Raw genomic sequence first — 17,920 nt, forward strand, 5'->3', positions numbered from 1 at the left:
CCCCAGTAACATCCAGAACTAGAGAAGTGTTGTCCCATTTGACCTTCTGATTTAGCATATCTGGAATAAGTTTATTCAGGGCACCAAAGACATTGACAGACTGGAGCGTGTCCACTGGAGATTGGCTTCTGTGATAGCAGAAGCAATGGTGAAAAGAACTGAGTGTGGGTAACTTGGAGAAGGGGGAATATTTGGGAGGAGAAAGGGTCTGAAAAACGTGGAAGGCTGCTCTGTGGCTAGAGGATTAAAGATTTCTGTACCCGGACTGAGAGCTCTAGGCTTGTGGACAGAGCTTTCCGGCGTGGGACAAGCTTCCTGGCAGGGTCTGTGCTGTGCTCACTCAAGGTGATCAGGCAGAGAGATGATCTAAGAGCAGGGCTGCTTGTGGGAGGGATTCACCCATGGTTCGTCAACAGTGGCCAAAAGTGTTCCTATGACCAAACGTTGTACAGGATGCTATATTTGCATAAATACACTCTTGTTGCCATCTACTTACCAAAAAAATAGTATGAAAGCTTAAGGAATTTAATCATTGATTTGGTTAAGACTTGAAGAACATCAAAATGTCTTTTTTTTTCTGGAGGCAGTTTTGTATTTGACAAGATTAACTCCATTGGGATTTATTATTATCAGAGAATAGTAAGAGTCAATGCAGTTAGTGGATAAGAATAAAACAGAAATTGGTTACATTTCCTGTCTGCTGCTTTATTAACAGGGTTCTAACATGATTATCCTAAGCAAAATAATTCATTATTCAGATTTAGTTTCTGGTACAAGTGTGTCTTCATTTGCAAAGTAATTTCTCTTCCTCATCCTCCTGGGCTTTCCTAATAAACCCCTGTTGCGGCCTCAACACTACTTCACAATTTCTGTTAATTAAGGAGAAGGGAGCCTAAACTTTGTTTTCTTACCTCTCATGCTACACAGTTTGATCTGCTAATCCAGAAGAGCATTCTGCTCCTGGATTATCAGGTACATGCTCTGTGGTATTTGGGATTGGGAAAGAGAGATGATAATTAGAGCTGCCTTTCTATGAAGAGCCTCTGGCATCTGCAAGGTCTTTTGCCCAAGTTTATAGGAAATTGAAAGATTAGCTGCTTCTGTTCAGGACTGTGGCTTAAAAAAAAAAAAAAAAAAAGATTGAGTAGGGTGATTGCTTCCAGACTGAATGTTAGGCTCTGGGCTCTCAACACTGTCACTCGTTGGAAGGTTGTTCTAGAAAGGCTTTTACAGGGTTTCTTTTTCAAAATACAAACATACAAACTTTTTTACGACTGGTTTAGTTTAAATGTAGGACTTAGTGACACCCTTAAAAGCAAATAAGATGTGTCTGTTCACTGCTTCTGATCCCAGAATTATCAGGAAAGATAAGCACTTAACTGATTATAAAAGAAACTGTGTTTTACAATAACCACATTGATGCTCTGTGATATCGACTGGTATTAAATATGTTGCTGAGGAGGTGGTAAGAGGAAGAGTGAGCGCACAAATATGGAAATGTTTTCTTTCTGCCTAATTTTTATTTTAATGGGTCCTAAATGTTTCCACAGAGACGTCACAAGAGCTGTTTTAAAAAAAAAAGTACATCATAGGTAGCATGAAGATTTCATGAAAATCTTAAAACGTCTGTGCTTCTTAAAAAATAAAATTTAGTTAGCGATTTAAACTTAAAATATATCTGACCCTTAAACCCCAGTGTGGGTTATAAGATCTTTATATAAATAGTTGAATCCTTAGAACATCGGAATACTTTGTTTTCTTAATATCAAGGGTCTGAATTTCTTCTTACATGTTAATTTGGACTGAGGATGTTTTCAAAAATGTAATTGTTTATATTGTAGTAGTTTGAATGTCTTCCTAATTCTTTATTAATTTAGAAAATAACAACTGCCATTTTTCTTCACTAGTAATGGCATAATTCCCGGCCTTTGATCCCACCCCCAGCCCCCAGTAAAAGATTTTCCCACATGTGTATTTTTCTTTACAGCTTAATGTAGAAAGACTTAAAAGACAACATCAAAGTATAAACTGTACTTTAATCCTTAGGCTTATTGTGGGCTTCTGATAACCATACTCTGATCAGACTGTAATTTTATGTGGCGGAGATTTTCAGTAAACTACTGGAATTCTGCTGTAGCCATCAAACTTCTTGCTTTGGGTGATTGCCCACCAGGTCCCGATTCTACATTTCACAACTGCCACCTTGGCATATATATTTGCTTTAGAAACAGTTCAGGCAAGTAACTATTTCAAGGAGATTCTCGGGAACAGACTTTTCCTTTTTTCTCTTCCCATTTTAACCTGAGTCCCTCTGCTTTTTTATAATTCAGTTAAGATTTGTTTAGAAACCAGGGTTTCCTTTTCAAAGGGGGTGTCGGGGGTATTGAAAACCCTGGTTTTAGACTAAGCAGCTTATGTTTTGGTGTTACCAGGAAGAAGTAACCATTCCTGGCTAGCTCTCAGTGCATTGTTAGAAACATTTGCTTAAGATAATTACAAGTTATAATCACTAACATAACTGATGCATTAGTTGTCACTCGGGTATGTGCTTCTTCGATTTTGGTTCCCAGATACGAGAAAGTTGCACTTGTACTTGGGGGTGATGGAAACTAGGACATGCTGTCGTATTTACTTCCGTATTTTCTGGCATGTTAAATTAGCACCATATGTTCTTATTAAGAACTTGGGAAACATAAGAATGCACATAAAAATATGAAGAATTGTAATACTGAAAAATCCCATGTCACATCCACACTTGAAGGAAAAGTTTGATGTGGGGGCTTTTTTTTTTTTTCTTCTGGCTTGTTTGATTATCTGTGCCTGGTCAAAGGGTTAAGGTTGGGTTTTTTGTTTTTGATTTAACTTTCTGTGGGCACAGTTATGTTTTCTGCTTTTCTTGTACCCCTAAAAACAGAGACTAAAGGATGCTATCCTTGATCTGATGGCTCTGTGAGGGACCTTATCATACATAGACAAGCCTCATTGACTCTTGGTACATCAGGTCCTGCCAACCTTGCCTTGAGCCAGATAAACTAGCACCGTCTGTCGGATTCCTGTTCGTCTTCCTAACCCAGGAGAACCTGAGTACGACACCTAGCTTGATTCAAGCCTTTCGGCAGAGATTTTGCTTCCTAAAGGATCATTCTTTTTCTCAGATAATGGCTTCTTTGCTCCTAAGGAAAGTTCACAGTGAGGTAGTATTGTCCTTCCTGTGTACAGATTCAGCCTATATAGATGGTACGTCCTCATGAGACACACTCACTCTACCTCATTTACTCTCTTGGTACGTGGAGTAATGTTTTTGTTTTTGGTATATGGAGGGGGGTAGAAGGAGTATGTATTTGATGAGTCTTCAATACGTGTTTTCATTTCATCTCTAGCTTAGGGCTACAGATCTCAGATTTTCATTTCTGCCATCTGACTCGTGCTTTCTAAGAAAGTGCATGAGTAGGAGTTTGGCCAGGATTATTACTAAAACTTTAATGTTTTGGCCCCAATCAGTAGGTGTGGATATAATTCTCAAAGATCAATAGGAAGGAGTGTGGCTGAATCATTCAGCAGCAGTGAATTTAAATCATTCTCAAAAATTGATATTTTAAGTCTAGTTCATCAGATGGCATATGCTTACCCAAACGCTACTTATTTTAAGTTGTTAATAAAATACTTGGAAATGTTAACTCTTATTAATAGGTCATTTAGGGGCGCCTGGGTGGCCCAGTCAGTTAAGCATCCAGCTCTTGACTTCGGCTCAGGTCATGATCTCACAGTTCGTGAGTTTGAGCCCTGCGTTGGGCTCTGCACTGACATTGTAGAGCCTGCTTGAGTGTCTCTGTCTCTGTCTCTCTCTCTCTCTGCCCCTCCCTCCCTCACAGGCTCTCTCAAAAAATAAATCAGTATAAGAAATAAATAGGTCATTGAGCTTTTAGAATTTAGAAAGTGATTCTTTTCATACAGTGTTTATTTTGATTAATGAAACCAGGGGCCACATCATCTTTCAGAATGACTGTCTTCCTGGCAAACTCTTATTCTTCCTACTAGACTTAATTTACAAATGTAATTACTTGGCATAAAGTTCTTCATCTTTTCTCTTGCTCACTTCCTCTTCTGCGTCCCACTGCCCAGTGGTCTACTAAGATTTTTGGTTGCAAAGGACATGAACTAAGCTTAAGCAGAAATGGGCATGTACTTGGCTCTTGTTTAGGAAAAGTCGAACAGGTGTCCTTCCTCCCTCTGCTTTCTGCATGTAGTAGTAGGTCCTGAATCCTTTTCAGCATCACTATCAGTCTTGTTTGGGCACATGTCCAACTAACTCTACCATCAGTGTCTGTAGAGATAGAATACTCTTAATTGGTGTACCTGAGTCCTGCACACTCTGCTCTAATGGAGGAAGGGCCTCCTAATGGCACATCGTCTGTACCAGGGGTGGCTCCAAGGGGGAACGTTAGCAGGTAAAAACAACCATCTTTTTTATTCCAGTGCCCGAGTGCCTACTGTGTGCTCTATAGGTCCTGTCCCTTAGACACGATGGATTTTTGAAGGGAACAACTAGGTCCTGTTGTTCATCTCCCTTTTCTGAGCACAAAGTATAGGTTCTCCAGAAGTGACAAACAGGTCAACTGTGGTTCCATTCTGTTATATTGGATATTATCCCCTTTTTTTGCCATGAGCTGAAGGGATTATGGTATGACTGAAGGGAGCTCTCCTTGGTATTGAGATAATGGTGCAGACCTGGTGAAGTAGCCATCCTCACGGCCAGGGAGGTTCAAGAGAAAGAACTAGCCACCTGGGGATAAATCTGGAGAGGAAGACTATCCTGCATTCCTTTGAAAGCCCATCACCAGACAATTTTAACATTGTAAGATATCTTGCTCCCTAAGAGTAATTGTTGTAAACACTTTATTTTTAGCTAAGTGAGGAAACAGCCCTTAATCCCAGTTGATTTCTTATTTACTCTGTTCCTGCCCCTCAGTCACTTAAGGTATGGGCCCCTTGTCCAGGTTTCTAATTTAAAGGGCTTTTTAGGGGTGCAGAGGAGGCCAGGAGTTACTCTTATAGAAGTTTTAAAGTATGAATCAAATAGATAACATGGGTGAACCCTAAAGCCGGCAGTTGGAGTTTTTTTGTTTTGTTTTGTTTTGTTTTTTAACGTTTATTTTTGAGAGGCAGGGGAGGAGCAGAGAGAGGGGAAGATACAGAATTTGAAGCAGGGTCCAGGCTCTGAACTGTTAGCCCAGAGCCCGATGCGGGGCCCGAACCCACAAACCGTGAGATCATGACCTGAGCTGAAGTCCACCTTAACAGACGGAGCGCAGCCACTCAAGGCACCCTGAAGTTGTTTCCTAACAGCAAGCAACAGGCTGGGGAAAACGACAGCATAGGGCTCTTGAGTTCTTTTTCTTATCATCCATACTAATCCTAACATTCACAGATAAGAGTTTGTTGGAAATGTTCTTTTGGAACCTTTGGCTTGTAGAAAAGCTTGACATAAAGGTGGCCCCTATAGGAAGGAGGAGAGCTCCATTGCTGGAGGGCAGGAGTAGGAGGGAGGCTTCTTTGCTTATATTCGTACACTGTGTGCCTGTTTTGTGCAGTGTTTTACTTAAAAAACAAGAGTCTTTGTAAATGTTTTCGATAGTGCTAACACATATGAATGAATGTGTTATTCCCGCTCCAGATGGACATAATCTTGTAAGTGATCTCCATAAGCAAGATACATGGAGGGTACCTCCATCTGAGGAAGGGGGTGGAAAGGATTCCCCAGATAATTAAAAAAAAGAAAGGAAAAAAAAACAACTGGCATCTTTTAAAATTTATTGTTTATTTTGAGAGGGCATGAGCATAACTGGGAGGAGGGGCGAGAGAATACCAAGCAGGCTCTGCACTCCGTCCGTCCTGAGCCCGACACGGGGCTCAGTCCCCACGACCTGTGGGATCATGACCTGAGCCCAAATCAAGAGCCAGACGCTTCACTGAGCCACCCAGACACCCCCCCCCCCCCAAAAAAAATGCCAGGAATCTTAACTCCGAGTATTCTGTATCTTTCAGTGTAAACTTAGGCTCCTCCTAGTTGCTAATCATTTAAAAAAAGCCACTTTTGTACAACATTTTCTGGTAAGCAATGTTCACTATTTATATATCTGTTTAATTCAGCCTAAGTAAACTTGAGATTTACTGTGTGGCTGAAATACCAAGTTTTATAAAGTATAAGTGTCTTGTAGCTAAGCTCCTTTATGAGCATACTCACTTTTTCAGACCTATAGGTTTATAAGTTGGGTACCTACCGTGCAGTGAGGTGCTTCAGTTGGAGGTCTTAAAACAATTTTGCTTGCTGTGAATGGTGGGCACTTAGGAGAACGAGTTTTCCTTTATCCTCTGCAGCAGTTGAGCTCCCCTGGATGTTTTCTGTATAGGTGGGTGGCTTCGGTGGTGGCGACATTTCCAGATCATTGGGCATTTGTTTTGCTGAGATGTTGAGCTGCTTGCTATCCAGGAGGCAGGGGAGACCAGTAATGGCTGCCTTCTGGGCCCATCTCTCTCCTCTGAAGTAAAGCAGGACTGACTAGGGAAGTTCGGAAAGAACTGCTGGGTTTGGGCCCACAGAGTTTATGAGTTGAATAAACAAAAATGTCCCTTCTCAGACTTGGGTGCTTATGGGCATCTGTTTGATGCCTGGTCTCTTCAGAATTAGCCTGTAACATTTTCTGTTATTTCTGAAACATTTCTATCAGGTGGCTTTCTCCAAATGACCTAGTTTGGGGAATGGTTTTATTAAGCAACTAGTTAAAAAGTTTCAAAGAGATGATTTAAAAACAATTTAGCAATAAAATTTCCACAAGGAATAATGGATTTGGTCTTGAATGCACATTAATTTGTATGCAAAGTGACTTCTGAGTCCCCTGTTAACCACTAGGCTGATTATTGGATGGCACAGTGTGGAGGGCACCATAGTCATGCTTCTTAGCTGATAGAGGAGTTTGGTGTTGAGCATGGGAAGGCTGATTTTTTTTGTTTTTTGTTTTTTTAGTGAAGTGCTTTTCTTTTTTGACCTCAATTACACTTCAGTACTTCATGTAGAATATTTTGAAACTTCTAAGTTCTGGTGACATACCAAATTCTAGGAGTTACTATTTGCTTTGGTGTAGGCTTCACTCTCTTCCATTTTTCATAGTCCACAATATTGACTTTTGGATTCGAATGATAAATGAGGCAACATGATTCTGTATTACATTTGGATTAGCTGATTATGGTCGTGCTTACAAATGGTAGTGATATTAGAGAGTACCTGCCTTTATTAATTAGAAAACCAGATTTGCATGTATTAAACTTTTAATTCCTGATGCTTTGGCTTTCAGGTTTGCCTCTAGTTTGGGGTTTTGGAACTCTTTTATATCCTACAATATTTATTTGAACTACTAGATAAGTTCTTACCATATTTTATAGGAAAATATAAATGATCATGTTGAAAGCCATACAAATACTAATTTTATTTTCTTAACTTTTGTTTTTTAAGGAACTTGGTGAAGTGGATCTAAATTTCTGCTTTAATGTGTTAGGTCATTTAAATAATTTTTCAGTTCCTTCACACATATATAGGCTTTTCATTTTTCAGAAGAATCCCCTAAAATCTGTAACACAGCACTTGCTCTGATGCTGAGTGCCTAGCTTTCCCCATCACCATAAGTGAGTGCCTTTGTCCAGGTGTGGTGCTGGCTGGGGGGCAGGCTACACAACCGTTAGTGTCTGTAGTCGGGATAGTATATGGAAACACTGAAGGAGATTTCTTTAAGAATATCATAGCAGCATGCAGGACGGTTCCCAGAAAACAAACCCTTCTTTTCCCTGGCACTCAAAATTATGTGGCAATGATGCTGGAATGGTGAACATTTTTCTATTTTCAGAGGCTCAACATCACAAGGAGAAAAGCACTCACACTCAATTTTAAAATAATCGGTTGGTATTATTAACCTAATTCTCAACTTTAAAAAAGCCAGTTTGGTGATGAAGTTAAGCTCTAGAATTGTGCCAGATTAGACTCCTAGTCCATCTATGATGTAAGATGTCCTGTTAGACAAGGTCAGAGAGCACTTATTTTGCCTGCCTGCTCTAAGTACCAGAACAGACTAGGTAAGGGTGTCTGCTCACCTTCTTTGTCAGTGGGCCAGGGTTTGTGGTCCTGCCATCAGTGGAACTAGGAAATATTACAAGTTGTACGTGTTTTGACTTGACTTAAATTTTTTTTTCCAATAGAAACTATGTTCCAACTTCCTGTCAACAATCTTGGCAGTTTAAGAAAAGCCCGGAAAACTGTGAAAAAAATACTTAGTGACATTGGGTTGGAATACTGTAAAGAACACATAGAAGTAAGTAGCATGCCATTTTTTAATTTTAACATGACTCAGCTTCTGATCCATTACTTTGTGTCAGCAGCCAGGATGGTTAATTCTTAGCTGGGATTCTGAATTTTAACTGCAGCATTAGCTTCCCCGGAGCTTTCTCAGTTGGCTAAACTTGTTCCCTTCTCCCTAAAATGGGCTTTTTCATCTTTGCATCATGAAGCAAAAGCAGTTCTACCATTGAGGACATATACGTGTCAGACACTTTACTAGGTGCTTTAAAATGGTCTCTAAATTCAGATCCTTAGAACAACCCCTGGGGGAAATGTAGGAATTCTCATCCAATTTTCAGATGAAGAACCGGTAAAGAAATAGGTTCACCTCACAGCTGAGCATATGGCAGGGTCTGTCTGCGGGACTCCAGAGCCTGTTCTCATTCTGATATGCCTGAGTGTTCTGGTTGACCTTCTGATTGTTGAGGCGTGGTGGTTTGGGTGCTTGTTGTCTCTTTCCTTAGGATTTGAGCAGTCGTTGGCCCTTTTGACCCATCACAGACGATTATCTTCCCCTTGTGTAACAGTTTGGACTTTTGCAAACTGTTTTTCTAACCTGTTTATTCTACGAGCTTTTAACAGCCCTGTGGGATAGCCAGTGTGCTGGTCTCCTCCTTTCCCAGATCTCCTTGCTCCAGATCTTGCTGGTTAGTTGGTCAAAGCCTCTGGTTGAAATATTTAAAGCCGTTTTCCCCTCTAGCCTTTAAGTTCCAGCTGGCCAGGGACCAGAACTACCTTGCCCATCCACGTATAAGCAGCACCAAGCGCAGTGCTGGGTACATAATAGGCACTCAGTAAACGTTTGGATGGAATTGAAAGTTAAAAAGTGATTTCCTTCATACAACGGGTTTTCTTTTCCGGATTCCCATGAGTAATACTCTAGGGGTGGATGATGAAGACTGAAGCTTCTCCAAAGTGGGCTTCTCTAGTTATGTTGTCCCCAAGCGTGGAAGTTCACTGCCTCTCCAACCCCACAAATTCAGGTAGATCTGCCCAATGAAACAGTCCATCCACTTCCACTTTGCACTCAGTTGGGTAATCTGCATAAGAATAAACGCAAATGTGAAGATACCTTTTCTATCCTGCATTTGATGTGTTCCTCCTGTTACTACGCCCATTACATCCTCTGGAATTTATACGTACTTGATTTTTCCACAGGGAACTGTGAACCTTTTAGGAGCCAAGAGGAATTTTCTCCTAAGACTTTGCTATCTTCCTGGCCTGGGGGGAAAATGGGCCATTACATTTTTATAGGAGAGGATAAATTTAACACAATACTGCTTACTTTCTTCAAATAGCTTGCTTTCTTCCTTTTGTGGGTTCAGAAATCGTGAGTTTTCTTCCCAGTCCATTTCTACCCACCCCCCAACCCCCCCTCCCCTTTTTTTTCCCTGCAGAAACAGAGTATCACATCCATGGTGCCTTAAGCAAACATTGCTAGTTCGTATTCCATTTTAATACTACAATTGATGAGTTACAATACTCTAATGAAAGGGGCTTTGGTATTAATATGTGGCTGAATTTTTTACTTAATTAGAACTTCAATTGGTTTCCTTGGAAACCTGGCTGACCATTTAGGGGAATGTTTGGTTGTTAGAAGATGTTGAATGCAGCTTCCATATGCCTGTTCTATTTCCTAATAGCCTTACGTTCCTAACTTTTAGTTCTTGGTGGGGTTGGTTTTTCTGTGTGTCTCCCCAGCTCTAGCCAAGAGATGGGATTTAAGTCAGGTTGGGCTAGAGTTGGTATCATGATGTTTTTGTAAACTTCTTTCACTGTTTTCTAGGATTTTAAACAGTTTGAACCTAATGACTTTTATTTGAAAAACACTACATGGGAGGATGTAGGACTATGGGACCCTTCACTTACAAAAAATCAGGTAAGTAGCAGAGGGGACTTAATGACAGCATCCTTGGTAATCCCCTTTTCAGCTCTAGGCTTTTTCGTAATGATGCTTCGTTTTGTAGGCAGCAACCTAGTGTGGAAAGTGTCCACTTCCTAAGTGGCGGGAAAACTAGGAAGAATTTGTCTTTTTTGTCATTGGACAGAAACTTCAAGTGTGAGAATAGGAAATTTTGTTACTTAAAGGTCCTGAGGCCCAGTGTACATCAACATTCCCTCACAGAAGTACTTTGGCTCTTTTGTTTCTGTTTCTAAACTGTTCCCTCCAACATTCTGTTCATCTAGGTCATCCGTCATTATTTTTGTGTCTGTCACAATTCTTATTTTTTTGGAGAGGGTATTTTTTTCTAGGTTGGTGTCATCCGACCTCTGTGGAACAGGGTGGCTTTGTTAGGATGGCAGTGACAGGTGTAGCTTAAATTTTTACAGATTGGAATTAAAAAACACCATTAGGTAGTTCAAGGCACCAGCAAGTGTCAACAGGTGAAGATGTGACAGAGAAAGTGGTATAGGTGGTGGTTCCTGTCCCACAGGGAGAAGTGATTGTCACTGCGGACTTTACCGTTACCTATTTCAGTAGCGATTGTAACTCTAATTATTGATCTGTTTGTCCATCGGAATATACTTAGGGAATTACTACTTTTCAACTCTGTGTCAGAAATCTGATAGTATAGTTACTTGGTTTTTTTCTTCTAAAAGGGTATTAACCAGAAGTCTTAGAATGTAAAAGCTTTCCAGTGGGACAGGTCACTTAATTCGGTTTTATGAATCCCAGAGCTTCGTATTCTAACACTAAATAAGGGTTGAGCTTTAAGGAAAAGGGGAGTATTTAATATTGCCGCAAACCAGCATCTGAAACAAAGCAAGTTTCTACGGAGGAAAGGTAATCTCTTGCCCAGCTGGTGTTTCACTGGTCTTCAAAGGACAAACTGCACAGGTGCTAATGAGCATAATTCTGGAAGTTGCTCTTTGAAATCAGTATATTCTGCAATACTTGTTGGCTTTTTAACACCATGCATTACTCATAGTCTATAGGAAATTTTTATTTAACTTCTTAATTTGAGTCAAAGCAGCTGTCACTTCATTACTTCTTTTGAAGCTGCTCTTGCTTGAGAAGAGAGCATGGCTTCTAGAAGAAAGGCTTCTAGAAGAAAGCAGACTCTTCAAATCAGTAGCTGTTTGATCAGCAATGAAATCTGAATACTACACTGTACTTCGATCAGAGGGAAAAAATGTTCTGAGATTTTTGAAGATTCTCCATGATGGGAAGGATAAAAGGTGTATCTTTATGTCTTACTGCCTAATTGCACACAGCACTCTGGGCCCTGAGTTTTACTGAAGAGTAAGTCTGAAACCTTTAGTGATTTACTGATTCAGGGAGTGAAAGTGATTTCACAGGGTTTATTCTTGTCGTCTCTGACTGTAAAATGTTTATCTTTGAAGCCATTTGTCTTTGGCTTTTCTAAAACCAATCAGCAAATATGACTTTGATCTTTTCTAAACATTGAGGAAAACTGGAACGGAGTATTTTGTTTATACTCTGGAAACAAAATAAAATTATTTGATTTCAAACTGCTTTTCCATCCGGGTTTATATTTATAAATCCATTTTGCAGAAGGAAAAATAATTAATGCATTACACAGTTTCAGTTCTAAAAATACCATTATATCTCTATTAAACATAGAGGATGTCTGGGGGAAGACCCAGAACTTGTTAGCGCCTATCGGAAGTGGCATTCTCATTGCAGTTTTTGTCTTTTCTTTAGGACTACCGGACAAAACCCTTTTGCTGCAGTGCTTGTCCATTTTCTTCAAAATTTTTCTCTGCCTACAAAAGTCATTTCCGGAATGTCCATAGCGAAGACTTTGAAAATAGGATTCTCCTTAATTGCCCCTACTGTACCTTCAATGCAGACAAAAAGACTTTGGAAACACACATTAAAATATTTCATGCTCCAAACGCCAGCGCACCAAGTAGCAGCCTCAGCACTTTCAAAGATAAAAGCAAAAATGATGGCCTTAAACCTAAGCAGGCTGACAGTGTAGAACAAGCTGTTTATTACTGTAAGAAGTGCACTTACCGAGATCCTCTTTATGAAATAGTTAGGAAGCACATTTACAGGGAACATTTTCAGCATGTGGCAGCACCTTACATAGCAAAGGCAGGTGAAAAATCACTCAACGGTGCAGTCCCTTTAGGTTCAAATGCCCGGGAAGAGAGCAGTATTCACTGCAAGCGATGCCTTTTCATGCCAAAGTCCTACGAAGCTTTGGTACAACATGTCATCGAAGACCACGAACGCATAGGCTATCAGGTCACTGCCATGATTGGGCACACAAATGTGGTGGTTCCCCGATCTAAACCTTTGATGCTGATTGCTCCCAAACCTCAAGAGAAGAAGGGCATGGGACTCCAGTCGAGAATTGGTTCCCTTGCTTCTGGAAATGTCCGGTCTTTGCCATCACAGCAGATGGTAAATCGACTCTCAATACCAAAGCCTAACTTAAATTCTACAGGAGTCAACATGATGTCTAATGTTCACCTCCAGCAGAATAACTATGGAGTCAAATCTGTAGGCCAGGGCTATGGCGTTGGTCAGTCAATGAGACTGGGTCTAGGTGGCAACGCACCAGTTTCCATCCCTCAGCAGTCTCAGTCTGTGAAGCAGCTACTTCCAAGTGGAAATGGAAGATCTTATGGGCTTGGGTCAGAGCAGAGGTCCCAGGCACCAGCAAGATACTCCCTGCAGTCTGCTAATGCCTCTGCTCTCTCGTCAGGCCAGTTAAAGTCTCCCTCCCTCTCCCAGTCACAGGCATCCAGAGTATTAGGTCAGTCCAGTTCCAAACCGACTGCAGCTGCCACGGGCCCTCCCCCAGCCAATACTTCCTCAACTCAAAAGTGGAAAATATGTACAATCTGTAACGAGCTTTTTCCTGAAAATGTCTATAGTGTGCACTTCGAAAAAGAACATAAAGCTGAGAAAGTCCCAGCAGTAGCCAACTACATTATGAAAATTCACAATTTTACTAGCAAATGCCTCTACTGTAATCGCTATTTGCCCACAGACACCCTGCTCAACCATATGTTAATTCACGGTCTGTCTTGTCCATATTGCCGTTCAACTTTCAATGATGTGGAAAAGATGGCGGCACACATGCGGATGGTTCACATTGATGAAGAGATGGGACCTAAGACAGATTCTACTTTGAGTTTTGATTTGACATTGCAGCAGGGTAGCCACACTAACATCCATCTCCTTGTAACCACATACAACCTGAGGGATGCCCCAGCCGAATCTGTTGCTTACCACGCCCAAAATAACCCTCCAGTCCCTCCAAAGCCACAGCCAAAAGTTCAGGAAAAGGCAGATATCCCTGTTAAAAGTTCACCTCAAGCAGCAGTGCCCTATAAAAAAGATGTCGGGAAAACCCTTTGCCCTCTTTGCTTTTCAATCCTAAAAGGACCCATATCTGATGCACTTGCACATCACCTACGAGAGAGGCACCAAGTTATTCAGACGGTTCATCCCGTGGAAAAAAAGCTCACCTACAAGTGCATCCATTGCCTTGGTGTGTATACCAGCAACATGACCGCCTCGACTATCACTCTGCATCTCGTTCACTGTAGGGGTGTCGGAAAGACCCAGAACGGCCAGGATAAGACAAACGCACCCTCTCGGCTTAATCAGTCACCAGGCCTAGCACCCGTGAAGCGCACTTACGAGCAAGTGGAATTTCCCTTGCTGAAAAAGCGAAAGTTAGATGAGGATAGCGATTCGCCCAGCTTCTTTGAGGAGAAGCCCGAGGAGCCTGTTGTGTTAGCTTTAGACCCCAAGGGTCACGAAGATGATTCCTACGAAGCCAGGAAAAGCTTCCTGACGAAGTATTTCAACAAACAGCCCTATCCCACCCGGAGAGAAATTGAGAAGCTGGCTGCCAGTTTATGGTTGTGGAAGAGTGACATTGCTTCCCATTTTAGCAACAAGAGGAAGAAGTGTGTCCGAGACTGTGAAAAGTACAAGCCCGGTGTGTTACTGGGCTTCAACATGAAAGAACTAAACAAAGTTAAGCACGAGATGGATTTTGATGCCGAGTGGCTGTTTGAGAATCACGATGAGAAGGATTCCAGAGTGAATGCTAGTAAAACTGCTGACAAAAAGCTCAGCCTTGGGAAGGACGAGGACAGCTCCTCAGACAGTTTTGAAAATTTGGAAGAAGAGTCCAATGGAAGTGGTAGCCCTTTTGACCCTGTGTTTGAAGTTGAGCCTAAGCTCCCTAACGATAACCCGGAGGAACACATACCGAAGGTCATTTCTGAGGATGCTTTAGAATCGGAGAAGCTAGACCAAAAAGAGGAGGATGGTTCAAAGTATGGAACTATTCATTTGACTGAGGAACCAGCCAAACTAATGCATGATGCTTCTGACAGTGAGGTTGACCAGGATGATGTTGTTGAGTGGAAAGACGGTGCTTCTCCGTCTGAGAGTGGTCCTGGTTCCCAGCAAGTGTCAGACTTTGAGGACAACGCGTGTGAAATGAAACCAGGAACCTGGTCTGATGAGTCTTCCCAGAGTGAAGATGCAAGAAGCAGTAAGCCAGCTGCCAAAAAAAAGGCTACCGTGCAAGGTGACAGAGAGCAGTTGAAATGGAAGAATAGTTCCTATGGAAAAGTCGAAGGGTTTTGGTCCAAGGACCAGTCACAGTGGAAGAATGCATCTGAAAATGATGAGCGCTTATCTAACCCACAGATTGAGTGGCAGAATAGCACAATTGACAGTGAGGACGGGGAGCAGTTTGACAACATGACTGATGGGGTTGCTGAGCCGATGCACGGCAGCCTCGCCGGAGTTAAACTGAGCAGCCAGCAGGCCTAAGTGCCAGGCTCTCTGGCATCGGGGACCTGCTGCAGCCCGGAACTCTGCTCTCCTGGCGGCAGGACTGCACAGCTGTACTCTCACTGGCACTGCCTTCTGAGCGCCGGGTCATCGGGCTGTGGGGACGCGTGGCCACTGCAGCCCGGTGGTGGTTTCCAAGTCTGTGACACACGATCGGCTGATCTGGCTTCAGAACTTGCTGTGACAGACACGGTAAATAAATGTGAAAACCCAAGAAGCTGGTGGCTCACGAACGCACACGAGGAAAAGCAGAGGTTTACTTTTCTGCCTTCTCGACATTTCTTTCCCTCTGTAAAATGTTTGGTTGGATGACCTTGGGAGGCGTTCTCCTGATTTGCGTGGTGGTGCAGGGCCAACAGACAAGCTGCCAGTCCCGTGTGTATAGTAGACTTTGGGGAAAATCAATTTTTTTTCATGTATTCATTCTGAATAGTTGAAATGTATATTTGTACAGTCTTTTAGACCTATTCAAGTGATGCCTATGATATTGTTATTGTGTACCCATCATAGATTTGTTTTTTTTTGTTTTTTTTTTTTAGTGTTGCCCTTGCTGTGTAATAAACGCTATACCTAGTTTACCTAGCAAAAGCTTGAAACTGCGCTAGTATGGACCTTTGGACAGACTTAGTTTTTGCACATAACCTTGTACAATCTTGCAACAGAGGCCAGCCACGTAAGATATATATCTGGACTCTCTTGTATTATAGAATTTTTCTTGTTCTGAATATCCTTGACATTACAGCTGACAGAAACAAAAACTGGTATTTCAGATCTGTTTTCTGAAATCTTTTAAGCTAAAATCACATGCAAGAATTGACTTTGCAGCTACTAATTTTGACACCTTTTAGATCTGTATGAAAGTGTGTTGTGTTGAAGCAGCAAACCAATGAGTGCTGCATTTTTGGATATTTAGTTTTATCTTTAGTTAAACACCACCCTGGTGTATTCATTTATACCATCTAATATATGACACACTGTTGTAGTATGTATAATTTTGTGATCTTTATTTCCCTTTGTATTCATTTTAAGCATCTAAATAAATTGCTGTATTGTGCTTAATGTAAATATTTGCTTTATTACACATTACAGTCCTGTGTCCATTATGTCTTGTGCCAGCTGATGCCATGGCTCACTTTCATCAGAGACAAGCCACGGCCACTGAGGAAACTTGTGAAAGACCACAATGTGCCATTGGCATAAAAGAATGCTTTCTCTCAAGGCACCTGTTACAAAATCTTTTGGTTTTGTTTTCGCCTTTTTCCTTTTTTAACTGCTAAAATAAACATCCTTGAGTTTTTCAGTTCCCCTTTTTTTTAAGGAGCAGAGCCTGCTTGTATGTGTAAATGTCTCCGTGATAAAAGGATGTAAACAGATTGGCATTAATGTGCAAGCAGAATGTTCATGCCCTGGCCTTCTTCTAAAGGAAGTAAATGTTGGTCTTCACCTTATAATGGGAACAATTGTACTCAACAGGCAACTTCTGTCAGCTTTTATTGTAATTCTCTTGACCATCTTGCTATTAAAAAGGCTTTGGAGATCACACGCTTGGAGGGCTAAGATGGAAGGAGCTAGCATATTTACAGATTCCCAATAGCAACTCGGACTAAAGAACAGTTACAAGGAGGCAGTGTTAGGCAACATTTTCAGTAATTACAACTATGATAGAAAGCTCCAGTCCATACAAAGGGCAGAAGCACAGCAGGCACCTACCTCTCGGGACCATTGGTCTAAAGAGTTAAGTGGCTGGCTTCCATAACTTCTAAGACTCCTTCCAATAGATAGGTGTAACGAAAGCATTAACAAGACCAAAGAAAGTTGGAACGACTTCCTTCTAAAATGTTAAGTCCTGCTTCTCAACTACAGGAGAAAGTGCAAGAATAGACTAGAACCTTTAGGGCATTTGGGGCTGACATGGAGTTATTTTTAAGTCTGTTATACAAGTAGATTATAAATTCTATAGACCCCAGCTCAAAAGATTTAGGACAGGATGTCTCCAAATTAAGATGCCACAAATTACCAAATCAGAAAAACTGGCATTGATAAAGCCAGTTTTCTCTTAACGATAGTAATAGCAGCTGAATTTAAGCCATCTCACACTTGGTTTGAAAGTAGCCTGCCTAATAAATTACTAGGTGGGAAGGACTTAGCCTGGACTCAAATCCTACTCGGAGGTCTAATGAGACTTGAATAGACTAGTGGAGGGGGAAGGTATGTTCCTGGTTGGACTTTTGAGCAGAGACAGATGAGCATGCTTCCTTGCTAAGGTGGTGGGAGTGGGCATTGTTGGCATTCGGAAAAGAATTTAGCCACCTAAGAATTGGAAATAAAGAAGATCCCCAATTAGAAATGTTGCAGAAGTCCTAAAAGTGTCTCAATAAAAGCCATTTTAAAAGAATGTTGTTGCTACTGTTTGCTTTTGGAATAATCTGGAAGTAAAAAGCTGCAGCAGTCTGCACCTTCTAATCAGAGAGTGTCTCTGTGGACTGAACCATTTTGTGGATTTTCTTTCCAGGAAACTTTTTGCCCTTCAGGTTTTCTAGTGGCCAGGAGTTCCAGAGTCCGACTAGCAGCATGATTTCTCTCTCTTCAGTACATCAAGAAACTTTCTTGTGCCATCTTTGGTCTCTTGTAAAAAGGGCTTGTGTCCTCTCTTAAGAGCTAAGCAGAAAAGGATCTACACCTTTGATTGCCCTATAGTTGTGTATCCAGTCTAAGTGCCCGCTCATTTGTAAAGATGA

The 17,920-nt window shown here is 41.4% G+C and overlaps 1 protein-coding gene across 5 annotated transcripts in view; it reads left to right on the plus strand.

Moving 5' to 3' along the window:
* The window catches only part of ADNP (activity dependent neuroprotector homeobox), a 31,753-nt gene extending 14,176 nt beyond the window's left edge, over window positions 1-17,577 (plus strand). For 4 of the 5 annotated variants that reach the window (XM_047853790.1, XM_047853792.1, XM_047853791.1 and 1 more), the window contains 3 exons: window positions 8,248-8,360; window positions 10,173-10,265; window positions 12,054-17,577. In XM_047853790.1, coding sequence (XP_047709746.1) covers window positions 8,253-8,360; window positions 10,173-10,265; window positions 12,054-15,161 — 3,309 coding nt within the window. In that variant the 5' untranslated portion in view covers window positions 8,248-8,252 and the 3' untranslated portion in view covers window positions 15,162-17,577. The remainder of the gene's footprint in view (window positions 1-8,247; window positions 8,361-10,172; window positions 10,266-12,053) is intronic. The other variant, XR_007151088.1, reaches the window with a different exon arrangement.
* Window positions 17,578-17,920: the final 343 nt, after the last annotated feature.

This window comes from Prionailurus viverrinus, chromosome A3 (genome assembly GCF_022837055.1).
Source record: "Prionailurus viverrinus isolate Anna chromosome A3, UM_Priviv_1.0, whole genome shotgun sequence".
Lineage (NCBI taxonomy): Eukaryota > Metazoa > Chordata > Mammalia > Carnivora > Felidae > Prionailurus > Prionailurus viverrinus.